The sequence below is a fragment of the Phasianus colchicus genome, chromosome 2 (assembly GCF_987193195.1).
Source record: "Phasianus colchicus chromosome 2, bPhaCol1.hap1.1, whole genome shotgun sequence".
Classification (NCBI taxonomy): domain Eukaryota; kingdom Metazoa; phylum Chordata; class Aves; order Galliformes; family Phasianidae; genus Phasianus; species Phasianus colchicus.
The window spans coordinates 3,367,003-3,383,357 of record NC_143437.1 but is presented as its reverse complement, the minus strand read 5'-3'; the positions used below and the strand labels follow the sequence as shown (position 1 = coordinate 3,383,357).

Here is a 16,355-nt window from a genome sequence, read left to right as displayed (position 1 = left end):
GAGGTTTTTTTTTTTTTTTTACAAAAGTATAGCTCAAATTAGGTCTTCAAATGAATATACCTAACTTGAAAAGCTGGGGCTCTGCAGTATAAGACCCATGAAGGGAACATGCATCATCCTTTGCATATTAACACTGAAAGTAAACAACATAATTTCATAAAATGAAAGGTATTACCTTTGGTACGTAAGGATCCCAGTCAATGTACCCTATGTTGTCAGTGGCCAAGCGAGCAAAAAGATTTACCAGATGCTGAAAAAGAGCAGAAGAAAGAAACATTTATTAGAATAAATTATAAAGGACGAACAAAACCCTTCAATCTAGAGATGCAAGATAAAAGCTACCCATAGCACTATAACATTGCAAAGGGAGATATCAGTCTATTAGGACCATCAAAACTGTATTTCACAATGCACCTGTAGGAATCCAACCTGCAGGAGGTGAACTCATTCTTTTGAGCCCCTGCAAAGCAGGGAAGAAGTAGTAATTGTGATTTAAGTTCTGGGAGACACAGCCTGTCAAAATATATATTTCTATGTCTTGAAATTTTTCTATTATTATTATTATTACTATTTTATTGAGATATACTCATAGTACTTCTGGAAGGTATACTCACACCCTTCCCTTTTTCTATGCTCTGCTCTCCAGGTTAACATGAAAGGCAGAATGCAATCGCCAGCATTTTAGATCTTCCTTAACTACTTACTGCTCTACAGCAACTCCAAATGACAGTAGATGAACTACAGACCAAAAAAAATTAAACTGTATGTCACGTGCTTTGTAAAGACTTTAGCTTTTGCTTGGAATTTTTTTCCCTTTGGAGTAGCTTCCACAGAACAGATGACTTGTGAACCACACCTTTACTAAGGCTCAGAGTCTTTCAAGCAAAGTCACTTAAAAAAATAAAACAACAAAAAATAATCACTTGGGTGTAGGAGACTATTCATCTTTGCAGCTATGTTTTGAAACAAAATGCATGTGATAGCTATAAGACAGATTTCTCAGCGCATCCATCATAATACAGCTTAAGCAAAGGAAAAAAGAAAAAAAGGTTTTATTATCATTATTATTATTATTTTTATTTTTTTTAAACAGAACAGGCTCTGGCTTGGTGTTTTCATCAACTTCTCTAACAGACCTCTACTTTCACAGCCTTTGTCCAGATGATCGGCTGCATTAGTTGATGGAAGAAGTCCTAACGAACATTCTGAAGACAACATACAAATTAGTAGTCCTCCTATATGCAAGAATGAGAAAGACAGGCTCTGAAAAACACTGGAGGTTTGGAAAGAAAAATCACAGGTATCCAAAAGCCTACTACTTCCCAACAAGGAAAAGGGCCCTGTGCAACCCACTTTGGTTGCCAGTGCATTACCCAGGCTCTTTGCAGTCTTGATTGTAAGTGATACACCATGCCACTCATTAGTACTCGGAGCTGGAGCACCATAACAAGCAATTGTCTGTTCATCTAATAACGCTTCCTCACCAGTGAAATTATTTGGTGAGTTCAAAGGAGATACTAGCCTATCTACAGACACGAAAGAAAACTCAACCAGCATATCTCAAAGGACTATTTAGCTTTTACAGGATCCATCCTACTTAAAATGCACTTGCCTGTGGCTGATGGCTGACATGTTTTAAGCTTCGGTTTATACATCTCTGTGGCTTGTAGAAGTCACAGGCATCAGCTTGCAGACTAGATAGCAGTATGTGACTATCTTTGAAGATAGTCTACTGTGTGTGTCATGACTGTCTCTCAGTTCAAAACAGAACTGAGAAGTGCCCTCACAACAGGGAGTTAAAAGGACTACACAAATAAAGGGAGAGTGTGTATCTGACTCCTACATCCTGATCAGAAAGATCAACCAACCGTCACACCTTTTATGAGCTTGTTCAAGTAAGGAAATACTTGTCAGGTATCCAAGACCTTGATGTTTCTATCAGTATTTTGAAGCTATAGTGCAGTCAAAAGCAAAGGCCTTGAATAATCCTGCCCCATTCAGAGAGATTCACAGAAGTACAGTTCACCTTTCAAGCCTGAAGGATGAAACAGCTTTTGAAAACCACAAATTCAGTTCAAGACAGTCGTAACTACCACAACAGCAAGACAAACCTCACAATTTCTTAAATGGCTTACATTTGTTTGCTACAAGACAATACTCACTGAAAAAAAGAAACAACTCTCCCCATTCACCTCAAAGGCAACTCTTTCTGAAGCTTCCCTTCAAACAGTACATCCAACTCCTGCCAAAGGAAGCTGAGAAAAAGCTCGCAGCAGACAGAGGTTTAAATTGGATTGTACAGTCAGAACACATGTATATAATGATCTACATCCAAGCCTGATGAAAAGAGTGATCCTGTCCTTAGAAAGTGGACAGGACAGAAAAGGAAACATGAAGTAAGATCTTTGGGGGAAAAAAAAAATAAAATGTTGTGCTTTCTGAGCAAACTGTCAAAAGTCAGCTGAAGAGAGAAAAATACCACAGACAGCTGCTTACTTATGAAAGTGTGTTGATGATTCTTTTCTTAAACTAGTTGACAGAAACAAGTCAAATAATGGTTCTAAAAGTACAGGCTGTCATCTTTCTGGCAGAAAGATGAGACAGAATTGCACTTTTCTGGATAACCATCAGGAAGATGCAGAAATGTCTACAGACAGTGATAAATGAAACTTGTTCAAATCTGGAAAACTGACTTTTGTTTGAACAAAGACTGCCTTCCTCTAACTGTGAGGAAACCAAACTCAAATTAGGATGACCTATACAGGAGCCTTCTGACACAAAAGCTACCAGAGACGGAAAGGGCTAAGAGGGTTGTATTACATGGTATTTTGGAAATTAGCTTTCTGCAAAGACACTGAGAAGTCTTCCCTGAATACACAGGCAGGAGATTAGCAAAAGAAGCCAGATGGTCAATGAGCTTATGTTCACATACAACTTGGCACGTTGGTAATTTGCCAAGTTTCATTGCAGTAAAGCAAAGGCACAGGTCAGCTGACACCAACAGCACTAAGGCTGCTTGTGGTGTTGTCTAGAGAATATTTTTCTTCTCACTTCTTAAGTTCATATCTGATCATGAGATGTGTATAAAAAGACAGGCAGATGATTTTACTTGAAAGATATAGCCCGATGGTATTGCTGGCCAGGGAGAGCAGAGTTCTTTATTGTGCCTAAAATAAAGATGACATCAACTTATCACAGTCACTGCAAAGTAGAAGAAGACACTAACCCCTGCGAGATTTCTTTGAAGACAGATAATTGAATATCAAAACAGACTCTAAACATGGAAACACATAAAAACGGTAGAGCAATTAGAACAATTTTAGAGTGTCATCCTGGATATGAAGACTGACTTTTCATTTTCAAAACAAAAACATTTCTGCATGAAAGCCAGACTTCCAGGAGTACTTAGAGCACCTCTTTTGAGAGGGTCTTTGCCATGCAGGCAGTATGTGAATTATATGAAAGAATTCAGTCAGTGTAGTGCAGAAATGGAACACCACCACCAATGTAGCTACAGGAAATTAATTCAGCAACAGAGACAAGAACAAGCAGGGAAGCACACTAAAAACTGATGACCAAAAGATTTCAGTACAAATTCAAGACAGGGTTACAAATCAAAAGTTACATTTAAATTCCTTTGCACTTTAAAATAAGGGTACCTATTTTTGTGGTAGTAAAGTTTAACTTAAAAGGCATGGAAAACGTTCTGCATTAGGTATATACCCACTTACACTGAGGACAGCATTACAGGTGTACTGTTAGAAGACAGTGAAAAAAATAAAATAAAACACAGAGTGACTGTACACAAGCTCTAATGGAAAGATTTCCCATTACTATTCAAAATTAGAGATGTGAAGAATGTCACAAGTAATAAAGATACAATTTCACAGAATAGTAAGTTCTAGAAATCACAGTAGCTCTTTTCATCATTGTAAACCTTAGCAGGCAGTTCAAAAAAAGTGCCAGCATTCCGTGGTAAAGGGAAGCTGCCTGAGATGGTGATTAACTAATGCTCACAGAGCACACAGTGCCATCTCTTTTATTCAGCCAATAACTTCTTGCTAACAGTCATGACATTAGCACCACTGTCTTCTCGTAATAGTAGAAAGAAAAAATATCCATTAAACGTATCATTGTTTAACTTCACAACATGGAGTAGGAATTTTTAAATGGATCTCTTCTAGTGAAGATGAATAATCAGTACTTACCCCTTCCCACTGGGGAAGATTTTGAACAGAAACCCAAAGGCCTATAAATTCAGAAAACCAAAGCCTGCAAGAGAACATAAAGTGACTTTTATGTTGTGAAAACAACTCCTCCTCTACTTGACATTTATTTCTAACTCCAACTCTGATCCTTATCTACTTCAGCTTCATCATTTCAACATATACTGACACTCTGGTGCAGGCAAACTGAATGAAAACAGATCACTCTTCATTCCCTTCTAGTTTAAAATCTAACATTTTTCCCTATTGACCAATGGTTACAATCATCACTATTTTCTATTCTGAATTCATCTGAAGCTAAAGATGCAAATCCTCCATGCCAGCCTCTTGCTTAAATTCATTCACAAACAACGAGGGCTGCTCTGAAAGTAACAGTTCATCTTTTATTACACTGGCCCAGAGGCAGATGTTGGTAGGACAGAAGTAGAGGTTGAACCTTCCCAACAATATTCTGTTATAGTTTGTTTCTGTGTGACAGATGGCAGCAGAAGAGCAGTCTGACAGAGTGCCATCAGACATGGAAGTACATGTGAAGCAAAGGTATGGAACTGAATTCTTCTGTACAGAAAAAATGGCACCCACTGACATTCACTGATGCTTGCTGAACATTTATGGAGACCAAACATGTGGACGTCAGCACAGTGAGGTTATGTGTTCCAGCAATGGTGACAGTAACATGAAAGACAGGCCATGTTCTGGATGGTAATGCAGATTCTTATGAGTATGGATGCAAACTGTTGTTCATTGCCAGCAGAAAAAAACATAGCTAATGGTGGTGACTATTCTGAAAAAAGTGTTGTGTACTGAGACTTTGCTCTATCAAACAGTGCTAGCATGCTCTGTGTATCTGTTGTAGTTTCCATGGAAATAAATAGGAGGTGTTACTTTTGGAGAGACCTACACATTTTCACTTCCTTTCTTGGGAGTTTTCACCGATCCTGTATTGAAAATATAACTTTTGCCCTAGCCAGCCTATGTAGTCCCTACACACAGTTAATATGTTTCAAACCCCATCTTAAACACGATCCAGATAGAGAAACATTTGAAGGACAAGATGCTTTTTCATTCTTGAACTAATTTCCTACAGCAAACTTCTGACTGTCTCGCGTTTCTACATCTTGATAGTAGATTAAAAACCTCCACCTCATCCTCAAATTCATAACAGTTGTAACTTCAGCCTATGTGAAAGCCACATCAGAAGCTACACCAGAGGCGTACGTGTACTTAAAATTGTGTTATGGTTAATAATTTCTACTGTGTTACTATTCTTTCACAGGCAAAATGCATTTAATTCAATTTAGTTTGCTTTGCTGTAGATTGTGTGCTTTCGTCTTGAGAAGATAAACTCAGAACAGGCAATAAAATGCCCCCAGATTACTTTTTACAGAAGGAGAATGCTGAAAGAATTTATTTATTGAATTCCACAAATGCTATTAAAAGCCACCATTTAGTTTGCTGGTAGACCAGGCTGTAGGCATTTATGTCCCCAGTAATTCTACACTCAAACAGAAACAGGTAGAACTGAATGAGAAGATCCCAGTAAGCTGAGTCTCCAACATGAAAAACAATTCTGAAAGCACTGTAAACAAATGCTGCTCCACTGCAAAAATTAAAATCTGGGAATTTTTAATTTAAAGACTGTTTATAGAACAAGTGCTTTTGAATACGTACAGCTATTCTGATACACTCACATTTATTTCCATACTACTTTTTTTAAACAAATATATCATTCCTTTACAACATGAATTCAAGATATACATACTTAAAGAAAACACCACACAAATAGGTTTACCTGAGTGACTTCAAATGTCATTCTGTAAGAGACAATCACTTGTAACAGAACATTACACCAATGGACATTCAGTTATACTTACTTGAAACCCTTATGGTGAAGTTCAGGAGGAAGGGTAGTAGGCAGAAATAGTTCAAAGTAGGTAATAGCCTTTTGCATGGTAACATCAAAGGGGCACATCAAAGGCCGCCATTCATCTAGCATCTCTGCAGTGGCATCTTCTGGAAAATACCTGAAAACAAGGAAACCATTCAATATGCAAAGACTTGGCTTTAAATCTGGGAGGAGGGGAGCTTGGGGGCATAGCTTGGTTTTTGTTTTAAACATTTAAATTCATTTAGCTATTTGTCATAAATCTTAGTTTTACAGTAAGACAGTAGCAATAAATAGGTGCTCTTCAACTCCACTTAACCTTCACAAAATACAATATAAGATCAAATCCTTTTAAGTCTCTACAGCTCTGCGGCTTTCAAACGGCTAGCTAAATTAATTAAACTGCTTCAGGCATACGCATTCTTAACAAATGTAACAGCTAAAAAGCTGAAACAACGTGGCCTTATCAAGTGATATACTAGTTTAATTAGCTATTAAGGGATTTTCAAACAACACTATTAAAAAAAAGTTACAGCCCAAGATACCCGCAGTTTGTTTAAACACTACAACATTAAACATGTCTGTCCCTTAGTTTTCCACCTTAAGCAGCCTACGAAGCTGAAGTATTTATTGATCATTCACAGCCTCTGTAAAACAGAAAAGCTTCTGCACTGCAACCCGAACATCTTAAGGTGAGATAAAAGAACAAGAGGTAAAGAATGGCTAATAGGGTTTGGTGGGTTGCTTCGTGTTTGTTTTAAATACTCTCCTTTCCCCTCTTCAAAGTAATATTAAAGATATCAGTTTCAGAAGAATTAGTTAACTTACGGTCTGCAGCTCTTCACAAGTGTTTTTAGAACACTTTCTACAGAACTGAAATAAAAAAGAAAACATTAGGGAAACTGTATTACCAAACCTCTAGGACAGCATAAAATAAAGAACTATTTGATGATTCTGTCTCAAGAGTTTAAGATAACGTTGATGCAATTAGATGTCTTCAGTGAACATGCAGTAGCTAATCACCTTTCACACAGACCAAATAATACAGATTAAAACTGCTTCCCTAAATTCCTGGTTCTACATTTCAGATATTATTACGGTATTCACCAAGTTTTAACTAATGAGTGAAGAACTGTTACCCTTTCTAAGACATGATATCCTGCATTTAATCCATGAATAACCAGCAAAGCAAAGTAACCCCTCTGGGGAAGATGAAAATACGACCAGAAATAAATTTGTGGATTTTTCAGATAAATAAAGGCAAGAGAATTCATGAAGTTATTATTATAGTCTATATATCATATCTGACCTTTTCAATCTGTTGATTTTTTTTAATTTTTATATTTTTATTCATTTAGTGATTCTAAGAAAGAGAAGCAAAGTGTCTGCAAATCAATAGTTATTTCATTACCTTCCCCTCATGCTTTAACAGCTGATTTTTAAGTGTTTTACTCACAGTAAGAAAACACATTCTAGAATTATTACAGCATTTTAACATAGACTGTCACAGGATGCCAAGCCATTAAAAAAAAAAAAAAGGATTAAGGAAATAAACTTTAGAATAAACTCAAAGAACAAAGGAGGCAGAGAGAAGAGACTACTGGAACCATAAAGGCTGTCCATTTGCACGTTTGTCAGCTCCACCCCTTGCTACAAGACTAACTCAAGACTGCACTTCTACCAAAGATCATCCCCTGAGCTCACGTTCAGGCAAAGGAGCTTCTTACATTTTTCAGATCCATTTATGTATGCTTAATAGAAAAAAAAAAAAGCATTCTTTAGATCACCACAAAAAAAAAAAAAAAAAGATTAAGCTACAGAAATGCTATTTTGATCAGAATAAAGATGATACAAGTTTATCATCTTTAGAATCTTCCCAAAGATGAGTTTAGATGAGTCATTTCAGGACACACCAATACAGAGCATGCACACACGCTCTCTCTAGTCCTACACAAATCAAACTGATCCTGAACAAGCTAAGTGAGACATAAAAGAATGAACCGCTCCTAAAGCAATGGGGTGTGTGAACAACCTACTCTGAAACTTCAACACAGACTGCAAGCCAACGAAAGCCCACCCAGCCCTCAGAACACTGCTCCAGTTCAATAAGTACTCCAGAAATTGCAAAATTCTGTACATTATATCCACCAGTGAGAAAGTAAACGTTATCTCTGACAGAATGAAAACTGAGTTTACTAATAGCTTCTAAAATACAAAGGAAAATGTCTAACCATTCATTAGGCAAAAGTAAGACAAAACTCCATAAGAAATTCATAAAGGTTCTAGTTCAAACTGAATACTGTTTTTGAAAGACTTAGGAAATAAGTAATGGTTGTTCCAAGAGCAGAAAAAGCATGAAGCAGCAACGTTCCTATAGAGCATTAAAGAGCAACACAGTAAGTGTTTGTGTAGCAAAACAAATATTCCTACACTATTACATTCTACTGAAGTAAACTATGAGTGTGATGAATCAAAGGACAAAAGAATTTTAAGATACAAATACTGATGGCCGGAGATCAACAAATCTTTCAAGCTCACAAGTTTTAAGTCCAATTTGAGCATGCGAGTGGAAGAAAGGAAAGGAGAAAGACTGGGAAGGCTTTCCTTTCCTGTCTTCTGATATCAAATTCAGAAAGAAGACAGGAAAACAAACCAACAATAAAACCCCAGCAAGTTATTTCTTTAGAGGTGGAAGCTTCCATCTAAGATACAGTGAAACCACAGGCCAACTATGGAAAACATCTTGCAAGAGTCCAGTTGGATAACTACCAGTTAGAAAAGACAGAAAGACTGTAACTGGGGAGAACAAGACATTGCTGGTTACTATTTTCATTATCACTTCCAACCAGCTTTCTCTAATCTCTTAGCAATGGCTTCTGTTCCACTCCTGTTATACTTTTCATGCAACCATTACTACAGAACCACTCAAAAACCTGCAATTACTGCGCTAGCAAATTGCTGTGTGCTGCTGCACCATTACCCTTAGCTGGGGACTAAGCAAGCACAGCAGCAAACAACTGCACATATAAGCCACACAGGACTGGATCAGCAGCACACCAAAGGTATCTGCTATTAATTACCAGCAGTGTTCATTTAGCGAAATAAAAAGTCTTCTCATCCCTCTGCTTTATGTCTTCCTTATTAACTGAAGGGTTAGCAGCACATTATTGTACCACACCATGTGGATTTGTCACTGATCATCATTTTGGCTCTACATGATTATCTTCCTCGTTTAGCAATTGTTTTAATTTGTAAACCTATTTTTTTCTGCCTTTTCAAAGAGAAACATGTTTCACTTCATACAACACACAAGCTGACACACTGACTCCTACACAATCAAAAAGCTGTAAAAGCACCTTTTTCAATTTCTCACGACAGATTCGGGCCTTAAGGGGCATTCTAACCCTACAGTGGACACTCCAGGATAAGAATTGAAGACAATGAAAAGAGAAACCAGCTAGAGTTTCCCAAATGGCACTGTTCCAATGAATTTCCAACTATGTTGGCCCCAAATCAGTATCTTGTTAGTAGAACTAAAAACTTCTTCCAAAAAAAAGAAAACCAAACCAAAGAAATACACAAATCCAAACCACTGCAATGCTGAAGTCTCTCCCTGACGACTACTTCACTTCCACATAGATCCCCTACAAAACTATTTCTGAATTTATGCATAAGCTAAATCTTCTGTTTGTTTCCTTTTTACTGTGAAAATTCCTAGCAGACCCTACCAACACAGGAGCTTTGTCTCACACTTCACAATGACAAGGTCATGGCTGAGTATGTTTTTCCAGAATCTATTAGCTCACTGCCCAAGCACTTTCCATGATTTCATGGTTTTTAATAGCAAAGTAGACCTGCACGGTGACATGCACTCCTGCACAGATGCTCATTTACCCATTTTCAGACACTACAATTATTCAAATGTAAAATTCATCTTTCATTTGACCCTTAAAATACATATGCTGGTTAAATTAGTTAGCGTATAGCCACTTGATCAGCCACTTCACACACACTATCTTGTTTCCCAATTAGAAATGCTTACATACAGTGCGACATTCTCATAAACAGTGGTGTAATGTTAACAGTTGGTTTTCCAATACATTATTTACACAGAAATTACACCTGTGTGACAAGTGTTACAGTCTAACAGAACATGCAGAAGATTACACATCGGCCAGAGCTGAACAAAAAAAGTCATTCTTACCACCTATGTAATACATTTAGCACAAATGTTTTAGGTGAAGACATGCCTGGTCGATATGAACTGAATGTAAAAAAAGAATAAATAAAATTAAGACAGTAGTTAAATTATCAGCTATGTATCAAATTAACTCAGCTTTTAAAAAATCTCTCTTGACATCCACCAAAAAGATACCCTTCCAAGTTGGCTTAAACAAAATGAAAAGGCACCGTATGAGAACAAATCGCACTGCATATGAAGTCTGATCGGTACTACTCTTGATAAAAGCTAGATGTTTCAGACAGACCATCCAAACAGCTATCTTTGTCCCAGCTTCATCTTCCTTCCCTCTAAGCAGAAGTCTCCCTCCACCATACCAGCCTCTCACACAGTAAATGAACAGCAACCAGTCAACAGCCCCACAGACAGTTAAAGCAGGTGCTGGCATATGCATGAAAGGATCCAACTGGAAAAGGCTTTGCTCCTTTTTCACTTTCAAGTAGTATCTACAGTAAGCAAAATATCACAACTTCATAAGATAGTTCACTTAGCAAAATTATTTTTCCATCTACATAGCCAGTAGACATTAATTAAACAGCATTAAAGCTCTGTAACAAATTACAAAACTACATGAACTTTCTGCTTGTGTCACGTATCAGCAATAGGATCTTGCATCCAGCAAAAGGAATCAGTGATAAGAATTTAATACTCACAGGAAGAAAGTCATTTTTAAAGTAAATAAGGACTTTCACTCACTTTTATGTGAAGTTCCAGTTCAAATAAGCTGAATTATCTATATAGTACCTTTTGTAATTTGCAGAGCAGGACCTCCTCTGATTGAAATTACTACAAAAACTAATTTTGGCAATCTGGCAGACAGGGAGGGTCTGGCAGCTCAAAGAAAGCAGAAATAAAGTTTTTATTCTTAAAATCTGCAAACCATTCCTAAAACTCTTAACTGAGTTAAAAACTGATGTATCTATATTGTATCATCACTTTGGATGTGCATGTTTACTTCCTACAGAAGGCATCTCACTATTCTCATACACATTCTGATTTACATCTAGAGCACAGACACAGGGAATGCTTACACTGCATACATTTAAGAATAGTTCCATTTTTTATTCTCCCACATCCTTATTGTGTTAACACACGGAACAGTAGCCAGTTAACCTACTGTTTAAAATGTCAACATTAAATCTGTTAAGCTGTGGGTTATTATCCCAAAGCAAGTTGGAGACCCTCACTTCAGAATATTTAGTGATGAACCTGGTTACATTCAGAAGGAGTGTAACAAATACAAATTATTGACAGAAGGATACACATGATTTAGCATAGCCCTACATGCAACTACTGAAAGATAGGTCATTGAAATATCAACCAAATAACTTTTTTAACTGTACTTTTAAGTATTACAGGTACTTATTGCCAGTCAAAAAGGCAGACTTACTTGGGAAACCAATTTAATCCAAGATGCTCCGTTTTGGAGTATAAAATCCTTTCCAGCATTTCGCAAAGCGGTCTCCACGGTAACTCTAAATCATCTCTGGACAGCAGTTCTTTTTTTCTAATAAGAAAAATACAGCACTTTAGGATTAAACATCTACACTGAGCACACACCAGAACACCCCAGACCGGGAATGCTGCCCTGAATCACGCTTATCTTCAGCATTTGGCACACGCTGCAGGAAGGTCAGGCAACAAAAAACAAGCCACACATCATTTCTGCATGAACTCAAGCTGTCAAGATCTCCAGCAAGAGTCTGAGTAAGTGAAATAAACATTACTGAGTTGCGAGACAGCCTTCACCTTTTCTCTGTCTAAGATTCAGTATTAACACTTAGCTCTCTGATGTTTGCTTTTTCATAATATGGAACAACTGACCTCCTTTTACTTACATGACCATCAGTATGGCTTTGAAAGAGGCACAGCATTCACATAAAGCAAACTCTTAAACCAAGATTATTTATGCAGAGAAGGTGAAGTGCAGCAACATTAGAACATACTATTACATAAAAGTACATAATATGAAGCAAGTGAATTGGATCAACTACTTAGAGAAGAAAATTTCAGTAGTCAGCAGAATTCTGTACTTACTTTAACAGGTTTATCAGCAGGCGTGCAAAACCTTGCATCATGCTGATCTCCAGCTTTGGGATTGTTATCAACTCATACAACAATTTGATAAAAAGCACATGATCTTCTTTGCTAAATTTTCTCCCATACAACCGGATATACCTAAAAATAAACCACAACACGAGTAAGCAATATTCTTAAGCACACTCATTTTATCCAAGATCAGCAAAACAAAGTAAAGCCCACCTCGCACATCCAATAAACAAGTACACAATCAAAGAAAACCATGGGAATATTTTGACAACTATGGGGAAAAAAAAACAGAATGACAAATAAAGCACTACCTACCCAAATGTCCAGATTGTATCTCTGGCATAGTTTGACTGCTCTTCTATACATACAGTGCTCAGAAATTAGAATAAGCCAATCAAGAAAACCTGTTTTATAATCACTGGCAATCCTAGCAGTCCATTTCAGATTTCTTTTTGCTGGCTGAGAAGACAAGGCAATTATGTACCTGCAAGGTGCAAACCTGAAAGAATTTGTAATTACTAGCAAGCAGAATTCCTAATTACTACAGGATCCTCTGTACTCGTAATTTGTGTTGCTTCTCCTATAGGAGAAATTGGAATTTAACCAATCTTGGTTTAGCCAGCCTAAAACCAATTTTTAAAACGTGTAAGAGTTATATAAAAACAGAAGCGTGCTAAAAAGCAGATATATATCAAAAGCACCATTTGTTTTCAAACTACTAAGGTAAAGGAAACATTACTTAAAAATAAATAATCAGAAAGAAAAAAGACAGTTTACTGCCTTCCAAGATTCCAGAAACAGCACAACAATGTTCACACCAGATACCACAAACACAAGGGTTATGTTCTTTCACCTCAGCCCAAAATATACTTGCCACCTAATTTAGTCCCTCCTATATTCCCACATACTTAATTTCTTAAAAACAAAACAAAACCAAACCACCACAACTGTCACAAGCAGCTTTACTGTACTCATTTTCAGCTGGAGAACTTCAAGGAGGGGAGAGGACACAACATAGAAACTACTTTCAAATGGAGTTTCAAGTGAAGACCAAACCTGACACCTTCCAGTATGGCTAACCAATGTTTTTGGACATTTGCTGGTGCTGTGTTTCACTGCTATCTGCCTTATAATCACTACTTTTAAAAGCCAGCTTTGGAAAAGGTGCTTACTATTTCCAACCTGAGACTGAAGAAAGGAATACACTTAAATTCATAGAAGTTAAATTATGAAAATTATGCTAGAACCATTCTAAGTCCTTTATACAGCCCCAGCAGAGCATTTGGCACTTCACACAGCTATGAACTGCCACCCACCTGAGAAGTGCACTCCCTTTTTATGACTGCTCCAGCTACTCTTCAACAGTCATACCAATATACTGCCCTCTGAGCAGCTGTTAGACAACACGTGCATGATAAGAACTGTTAAAACAACAATGTAGGGTAAAGCTTATTGGTTCTGTTTGTTTAAGGTTCAGTAGAGCTTGGGTTGATTTGTTTCTAAGCACACAGCAGTGAAGCTTCGAGGCTCTGCTCTGGTAATGTGAAGAATGCCAGCCCTCACAGTACTTATTTGGTATGTGGGACAGCACATCACGCAACACAGTGCTGGAATTGCTGCAGGAAAAGGTTAGAGAAGAAACTTTGCTGTAAGAGATCTGCTGAAGTGAATACTCGGGTAGTACATGCTAAATAACTTTCAGATGGGCAACCATAAGCAGACAGCGATCTAAGAAAGAAACCAAAGTTAAGCTCCATCACTGAATTTGTTTCCCAAAACTGACTCCTGCAACACTGCAAAATGTGGTCGATTACTGGATCTGTTCTACTTTTAAATGCTTCGCTCTCCTGTGCAAACATTTAGGCCTCAGCGGGAAGCTGCCTAGGTGAGAAGTTGAGCTCTGAATAGAGACACACCTGGCACACACTTCACAAGGTGCCACAGGAGCACCTGGGGTTTGGACTCAACAGCTTGACGACTTTTTTCCACTCCACCACTTCCTCATTCCTCTATTTAAAACTCCCTTAACTTCTGCTCATCTTACCCAAAGCCTGTTTCCTTGAATAGATACATTCATGGAAAAAAAAAAATCCCCTTGCTTTTTCCTTTTTCTGTTCCCTCCCCCCATTCATCCTCCTCCCGTTTCCTTAGAAGACGCAGTGGGACAGCAGCAAGGCTTGGACAAACCAACAACCATCGGTTTTCAAAGAGGAAAATAGCCTACACAGGACTACTTCTCACTTCTTTTTCCCTGTGGATTTCATCAGGGGATTTGCCTTAAATGAGCAGTGTTTTCATTCACTTTCAACACAGAAGGAAACAAATGAAATAGAAGCGAACTGTGTCCTCCTCCACAGGCCCTTAAATCACGTGGATCAGAAACAGCACCCACCTACACAACTACCAGCAGCTGAACACACACACTTTTCACTCATGTGGAACTGCAAATACAAAGAGTCTTCTGAAAACAATAGGTGACAACTGTTTTTCGCCCTTACCTTCCCCTTGCTTCCCTTTATCAAAAGAGAAGGACACTGTTCAATGCGATGACCAAATCTCAAAGCAATTCACCTACAGGAGTGTGCTTCCCTTATAGCACATGTCTGATAAATAACCCATATTATAACACTAGAGGCTCATTTCACCATGGAACAGAAGCTTCTGAAATCAAGCTTAGCCTCTAACAACTTCCACGTTGTTGTCTTTCAATCACAACGCACACATCTCCAGACATTTGCCAGCAGCAGTTCTACTACACCAAGTGCTATTTAATTAAGAAACTGAGGGAAAAAACTGCGAAGAAATGTACAGAACAGAAAGATGTCACTTTGCTGAGTTACTTGAAGCCAAGCTGCTCCCACAGCTACCTGCAAAAAAAAGTGATTAGGAACTGAAAAATTCTCTTTGCAGTTCCATCTTCCCTGGGCTGAGTGCAGGGTGTCTGTAAGCAAAAAAAGACAGACCAAAACTCAATTCCCTCCCCCTCTGTAGTTATTAAGTACCCAATCTCTCACTCCACAATTACAATAGGCCTATTTTTAGGAAATGGACTCTCGTATCAAGTGGACATCCTAAATTATCCCAGAAGTTGGCTGCCCTACTAGAGTTAAAAATTACCTTCACTTATGAAGCTGAATAGAGCACTCTCTTGAATTCCTAGCTATCTGCTTTCGCTTTCTAACGCATAGGACAGCATTTACAATTGGCCTAAAACTTGGGTTTTGGCAAACGGCATTGAAAACAATGACTCACGCTCACTAAAACTACTCAAATCAGATGTATGTGTACACCATACATGCACATAACCACTGCGTACCCAAAAGGAAGGCTTACATTTTTCAGTTAATGATGGTAGGGATAAAAAAAAAAAAAAGATTTATATTGTGATAGCGATTAAAATACTTCAGCAGGTCCCACTGAGAGGCCATCATCCTCCTGCATCACTGTGCCCTATCATCCAAAACAGCTGAGATACATTTTTGCATACCTTACACCTAAATGTCATTTTGTAATAGACAAACACATAGAATACCACTGTCAGGAACAGAAGCCCTTCTCTCAGCTCTAAAAACTCCACCCTTACCTATTCAAGCAGAAAGCACAGAAAGACATTTGTGTGTTTTTCAGGCTGCAAAGTCAACTGAACGTGCTTAATTGCTCACGCTGCGTTAATATGGACATTTACAGGCTGTGCCCTAGAAGAAAACCTATGAAGTTTCAACACGAAACGTAAAGAAGTGAACAAAATTGAAACAGCAACCTATTTTTGACTTATAAAACAACAAAAGTATGACACAAGTCCATTTAAACAAATGATTTTGATGCAACATGTTCTGTTGTTGTTGGTTTTTTGGACACTGTAGCAAGTTATACAACAGCTGACATTTGGTTTTCTGCTTTCACAACAGGATTAGTGTTTTATAAGATACAGATTTTACCAGCCAAAGTCTGGGGA

The 16,355-nt window shown here is 37.8% G+C and overlaps 1 protein-coding gene across 2 annotated transcripts in view; it reads right to left on the bottom strand.

Moving 5' to 3' along the window:
• PSME4 (proteasome activator subunit 4) overlaps positions 1-16,355 on the bottom strand; it is a 65,363-nt gene that overhangs the window by 46,704 nt on the left and 2,304 nt on the right. The window contains exons 2-8 of one of the 2 annotated variants that reach the window (XM_090134552.1): positions 12,389-12,529; positions 11,742-11,858; positions 11,096-11,185; positions 6,940-6,984; positions 6,101-6,250; positions 4,209-4,272; positions 176-250 (exon numbers count right to left, since the gene is read on the bottom strand). In XM_090134552.1, the coding sequence (XP_089990678.1) occupies positions 176-250; positions 4,209-4,272; positions 6,101-6,250; positions 6,940-6,984; positions 11,096-11,185; positions 11,742-11,858; positions 12,389-12,529 (682 nt within the window). The remainder of the gene's footprint in view (positions 1-175; positions 251-4,208; positions 4,273-6,100; positions 6,251-6,939; positions 6,985-11,095; positions 11,186-11,741; positions 11,859-12,388; positions 12,530-16,355) is intronic. The other variant, XM_090134553.1, reaches the window with a different exon arrangement.